The 6,146-nt window shown below is 54.5% G+C and overlaps 1 protein-coding gene across 1 annotated transcript; it reads left to right on the forward strand.

The window, feature by feature from the left end:
• The first annotated feature begins 587 nt into the window (after positions 1–587).
• Positions 588–2,679, forward strand: SMIM33 (small integral membrane protein 33). Its single transcript, XM_067304984.1, has 2 exons — positions 588–603; positions 2,040–2,679. Exon 2 carries the CDS (start codon positions 2,056–2,058, stop codon positions 2,476–2,478), a length of 423 nt encoding a protein of 140 aa, XP_067161085.1. The 5' UTR covers positions 588–603; positions 2,040–2,055; the 3' UTR covers positions 2,479–2,679.
• Positions 2,680–6,146: the final 3,467 nt, after the last annotated feature.

Below are 6,146 nucleotides of genomic sequence, written 5' to 3' on the forward strand. Positions count from 1 at the left end.
ACCCCCTTAGTACGCACCTATCTATCTCCTGAACAGCCTCCTGCGGCAGCGGGCCAAAGGGCCTGAGCAGCAGGGTCCCTGGCAGAAAAAGAGATCAGCCTGTAGCTCTTGCGGCTGCAGCGTTTCACCGGGCAAAGGTACTTCCAGCTCAGAGCACTGCGCGTGTATGGGTTACGGGACTTTGCAAGGAGCTCGCACACAGAGGGATATTTTTACACTAGTTTTTTTTAAGCTCAATAAATTTTAAAGACAAGTCAATAAAAGAAGGGGAGGGGGGTGAAAAGATTTCCTCTGGGTAGGAAGGCTGGTGGCTTGCGTGTGCGCGTGTGGGTGTGCATGCGAAGGGGCAGTGAGGTGTTTGCTCCCGAGCAAAGGGCACTTGTGTTGCAGCAGGCGAGTGAGGAGCGGTTCCTGTGTGCATGTGTGGCAGCGAGGAGGAGGAGGAGGAGGAGGAGGAGGAAGCACGGATGATGTGGCACTCTGCTAGGTGAGGGAGCACCTCTGCGGAGCACGTGTGGGATGAGCAGGCATTTCCTCTTTCCCTGCCCGGGGTGGGGAATCCCTGGGGGTGTGGGTCTGAGGCATGACGTGGCGGTTTCTGAGGTGAGTCGAATTACGCTACAGCCTCTCCGGCCCCCAAATAACCTTCCAGGAGTCTTTTCTGCTGGTTCTACCCTGAGCTTCCCAGCGTCCCCCCTGGAGATAATGATTCCCACGGAGCTGGGATACCGAGGTACTGCCTGTGCCCCTCTGGGGTGGGGGAAGGCTCTTTCTCCTTCCTTTCCCTCTTCTCCTCCTGCCACCCCCCTGCCTCCCAGCTCTCAGCCATCCTTCCCCTCGCGGCTCACGCTGGGTTTTTGCTGCTGCGGCACCGGCCTGAATCACAAATACCTCCTGGTGTGTTTTGGCAGGGTTGACCTTTCCAGGAAGTTGCCTGCGAGGTTTGGTGTTGGATTAGCACTGCGGTACTGAGAGGAGGAAGGGCAAGTTGAAATCTCCCCTTCAGGATCTCTTAGCTCATGTAAGGCTGTAGCGGAGGGGCATGGTGTGGTGGGAAGGAAGCCCCACGACTCCAAAGGTGTCCGGGACAAGGGAACACAGGGAACAGTCTCTCTGGCTGTGCTCTGATTGCCACCTGATTGAATGCGTCCAGGGCACCATCCCTACAACCCCAGATATATCCCCCAAATTCTGCCAGTGGCTCAGCCCCACTCCAGCCCTGCTAGTGGAGACAGACAGCCTGGCCCAGGTGGCTTCTGCAGTGCTTCGCTCTCCTCTCGGATCATTAACTGTTTGTGGAGTAAATCAGGCGGAAGCGGGGTTGTCACGATGGGGTCCTTAGAGGATGCTCCTGCAGATCACTGTGGCTGGATTCAGTGCAAACAGGCTGCTCTGCTGCCAGCGGCCGATGCTGAGGAGTATGAATTCAACCAAAGTCCTGCTGTCCCTTGGACCAGGCTCCATCGGTGTTTGCAGCTGCCATGTGTTTGCCCTGCTCTGTCCGAAGAGCCCCAGGGGGTGACTGCGTACAGGACAGGCTCGTTCACCCAGGACCTGCCTGCATGTGTTCCTGCCTGTTGAAAGCACTTGCTCAGCCTCCCCTCCAGCCCCAAAGCCATCGTACCAGGCACTTATGTTTGGTCTGGTTTAACCCAAATAGCTGTCTGGGCACCTGTGCTCCCCCCTGCTGGGGGTCTGCAGAGTGCCTTTCACACTGCAGGGAGACTCCTACCCTTGCACAGGGCACTCAGGAAGGATGAAGTGCTCATCATGCCCATTCCCAGCCCAGAGAGCTGCGAGTCATTCAGGAGGGTTTGCTCAATGCCCAGAGTCCTTGTCCCAGGCCTGATCTTTTCCCTCGCTCACACACAGAAGAAACTGCATCCAGTGCCTCCCCCTGAGTCTCTGTGCCTGGGGAGCTGCAAGTGCAGATGGGTGACAGGCAGGAGCTGCGTAATCGAGGACAGAGGATGAGGGCACACATGAGACAGCCTCTGCTTGCTGATAACCCATTTCCAACCGGCATTTCTCTGTCACAGGTTAGCCTGCTGAACCATGAACATCTCTGCCCCCAACAGCCAGCTGAGACAGCCTGAGCCCCAGGACTCAGCTGGATTCACTCCCATCTCTGTTGTTAAGAGTGTGACAAAGAAGTCTGATGCGCTGCCCATGATCTCTGTAATCGTTGTCATCTTTGTCCTCTTGGCTGTCTTCATTATCATTGTGGTGCACTATGGTCCTCATCTCCGCACCATCCAAATCACCCTTTACCATGAGCCCATGCCGCAGGACTTGGATGGCGGTGTGTACCTCACAGACTGGAAGAAGCTGGGCTCCCAGAGGAAGCAGTCAGCTCAGTACTGCCAGCGAGAGCTGGACAGCAAGGACATGGCTGGGGTAAGCTACCAGTGCTCATGTAAGCACCACTTTCCCTGCAGGAACGCTGAACCTAACGTCATAGAGATCACGTACTTGTGACCAGACCATGGGCCACCCAGTCCAGGTGGGGCTCAAGGGAGCATAGGCCTGTTGGAAAAATGGTGACTGGAAGGCTGGGTTGGCTGGAGACTCACCTGAACCTGCACACTGAGGTTTTAGCATCCCAGAATTTGTGTCTCTCTCCAGGTAGACTTACTGAAGAAGCTGTGAACGTCAGCAGAATGACCCATCCTCTGTAGATTAAAGGTACCTTCAGAATAAAGAGGCTTGGGTGCTGCTGAAGTGTGTGTCTGTGACCGAATCGAAAGAGGCTGCTGCAACATTGGAGGGAGACTGGGGCAAACATTCAGCATTCGCCCAGGCAAACTGAGCCACCTCCTGTCCCCTCTCCACCCCCAGAGCAGAGACCGAACCCAGAGGGCAGCTGGCTAGATCCTCCGTCATCTCCTAGAAAATGGGGAAACCGAGGCATGGAGCAGCAAGCAGAGCAGCTTGGCCAATGGCAGAGCTGGGTATGGAGCCTCTGCCCAGTGGCCACGTCGAGGCACGTCTCTGGCGACCCGCAGACATCTGGCCACGGGGCTGCCATCCCCTGCACAGTGCGCAGCTCCGACCAGGCAGCGGCACTAAGCAACAGCTGGATCCCCAGCCCAGGCTCTGTGGCCGGGTCAGTCTATGTAGGCCAGCTTTAGGGTTTCTTCTGTTCTTTCTAGCCCTGTTTACCTCTGGGCCATCCCAGGTGCTGCCTGGGGATGCTCAGGAGCTGTCTCTGGCCCTTGCTGCCTGTGGCCGGGGAGCGCTGAGCGTAGGATCAGCCCCTTGGCAGGAGCTGAAAGTTGCGTTGTCTGGAATCACTTTCCACATTACGGATGTTTCCACACACACTGTCCTCGTTATTCTGTTTATACGGCACAGAAAAGCTTCCTGGGGCCTCCAGCCTCTTTTTTTCCTCCATGTTACAGCACCTTTCCTTCCCTCAAGGGCTGAAACACCGTCCTCCCTCCAGACAGGCCCTGGCCAGCCGAGACGGTGGGGCACAACCTGAACGCTGGCAAACAGCTTGAAGAGATGAGGCAGGACTTGAAACCCTTGGTGTTTCAGCAGTGCAGCCAGTGGTAGAGCACGAAGTGTCCTGCCCCACCCCAAAATATAGCCTTTATGGGTGTCAGCGTGGAACTCGCCGTTGGAGCAGGGACGTGGCTGGACTCGGAGGCAAGAGGCAGCATGTTGCTCCCTCTGCCCATCCCTACCTGCTGCTGTGCGGTCATCCAGCGAAGCCGGCCTGATGCCGTGGCTTCGCGCTTTCCTGCAGCCGCCCTTGCCTCGAGGCTGGCGGTGCGGGCTTGGGGCAGGGATTGCACTCTGACGTGCGCGGGGGCCTCAGCAGAGGTAACGAATCTGCAGCTCGCCGAGCCTTTCCTGCCTGTGGGAAAACAGGAAAGGAGCACCGGCTCTAGGAAAGCGCGGACCATCCCGCAGCTCAGGGCTGGTCCTCTGCTGAGCAGAGACGTGCACGGAGGGGGAAGAGCCGAATGGGACGGGGCACGGGGAGACCTGAGGTCACCTGTGTCGTCCCCGTCCTTGTCCGCCACTCCTAGGGACTGGCGGGCTTTAGCACCGATGGAGCAGGGCGCAGCCCAGGCGAGGAGGGAGCGGCGGCGGGAGCGGGGTAGCCAGCGACGTCACGGTGGACGTTCACGTGGCTCGGTTGCCCCGGGGCCAAAGCTTGTCGAAGAAGCGCCTCGGCAGCGGGTTGCAGAGCTGAAACGTCGTCCTTATAGCAGCAACGCTCCTTGTGACAGCAGCCCCCGGCAGCGGTGTTTGCTCAGTGCTGGGAGTCCCTCTGCCGCCGGAGGCGCCCGGGAACCTCTCTGGATGAGAAACTGGTCTCGGTTTCTCCTGCCTCTGTGAAAGATGGAAATTGAAACCCATCTTCAGTGCATGGGCCCTGAGGAAAGTCCCGTGGGGAAGCAGCGCCTCTGGGATAGGCCCCAAGGGTTTTGTACTGCAGAATAGTCTGGGAAATCAAAATATGGTTGTCGCCTCTGCCCTCCCCACGTGAGAACCAAAAAAGTCAACGGAGGAATGGCGAAGTGCAGGCGCCGTTTGCTGGGTTCCTCCCAGTGCTGCTTGTGGCGAAAAATACCGTGTTGGGTGGAAATTCTTCCCTTTGGCAGGGGAGAACATGGAACTTTTTTGAAAAACAGAGAGACTAATTTCAGTGAAAAAGCAGAATACTGTTTTTAATCCCTTCTGGGTGCTGTGAGGGTGCTGTGACCTACGCCAAGACCGCGTTGGGCAGGGAGCAGGTGGCAGGAGGCCACAAGCAGCCGCCTGCGTGTCCCCTGCCTGTGGCAACCCGGCTGTACGGCCGGAGGGCGCCTGGCCGCCCCGTGCCCGGGAATGAGCTCCGTGTCCTGGTGCGGACGGCCGAAGCCTTGTGCCATCTCCTGCAGCAGGAGGGCTGAACCGCGTCCTCCCGCGGGCGCTTGCCCCCTGCCCCGGCCCCCTCCGGCCTAAGCTGCATCCCGAGCGTGGTTTCTTCCAACCCTGCGCTATCCCGCGAAACGAAATGGGCTCTTTTACAAACGAATTGGGTTCTTTTACAAATTCCTCCTGCTGTCCAAAGGCATTTCTGACTCTGCCCATTATCCAGCTTCCTTCCTTCGTCTCACTTATTTCCAGTTTGTTTGCTCAATTACGCTAAAGCTAAGTAGCAGTTGACCTTGCAGAAAAGTTTTGGTCTTTGCAATAAATGTAATTTATATTACTTTTTTTTTTTGTTACTTTCTGTTTTCATTTTTTTTTCCATTTTTTTCTCCATCGGTTATAGTGCATTTCCAGCTTTCCCACTCCTGTGTTAGGGGGATGAAGTGTATTATTTTTGTTGAAAATTACTGAGATTATCATCTCTCTTGCTATGCTAACACATGCTTTTAAAAAATGGTAACATTAATTTTTAATTGTTAATTTTTCATTTTATACATCTGTAAGTAGCAAACAACATCTGAAAAGGTAATAACTTGACAGGGACCCTATCTTTAAATGATGACTTTAGGTTGTGATAACCCCACCAGTCACCCTCTTCGTAACTGAGAAGTCAAAGAGTTAGAGCTGAAGAAAAACTGTAAGGATAATTACAAGATTTGGATTAAAATCATGGGAATGGAGAAATAGTACCTTGCCTGGCTACGCTGTGTTTTGAGGCGCGTGTGCCTGGCCGAGCGCAGCTGTGCGGGGAGGTGGTGTCACCCAGCCGGGGTAAATTAGCTAAGTCAGCAGTCAGCTTGCTTGATCTTGTTGTTTCAAAAAAGTAACAGCTCTGTTAAAGGTTCAGCGCTCAATCTTTAATCAAAGAAGCCAGAAGCTTTCTTTTAGCTTTCCCTAAAGGCCAACAGCAGCAGGGAAACATCATGTTTGCAAAGAAAAGATTAGACACATCTAAATATTAATAAGCAGGAAGGTAAAACAGGTAATTATTACTAAAACTCATCGATTTTCAGCTGCTCAGGACTTTCAGAGGTCTAATTTATGTTATAGTGTGCTTTGGCCTAGATATATCAATTATATAGTTCAGGAGCTGGGGAAACGCCACCTTTTCAAAATGCTTTGCCATTCTGTAGATATTTCAGTTTGTCAAAGTAAAAGCAGACAAAAGTGCCGGGGAGCCGCAGTGCTACTGAAGCTCCGTTTCCTCCGGTATTTGC

Source organism: Apteryx mantelli, chromosome 14, assembly GCF_036417845.1.
Source record: "Apteryx mantelli isolate bAptMan1 chromosome 14, bAptMan1.hap1, whole genome shotgun sequence".
NCBI lineage: Eukaryota > Metazoa > Chordata > Aves > Apterygiformes > Apterygidae > Apteryx > Apteryx mantelli.

Coding starts and splice junctions, on each gene's coding strand:
- SMIM33 (XM_067304984.1), top strand. CDS start 2,056: ATGAACATCTCTGCCCCCAACAGCCAGCTGAGACAGCCTGAGCCCCAG.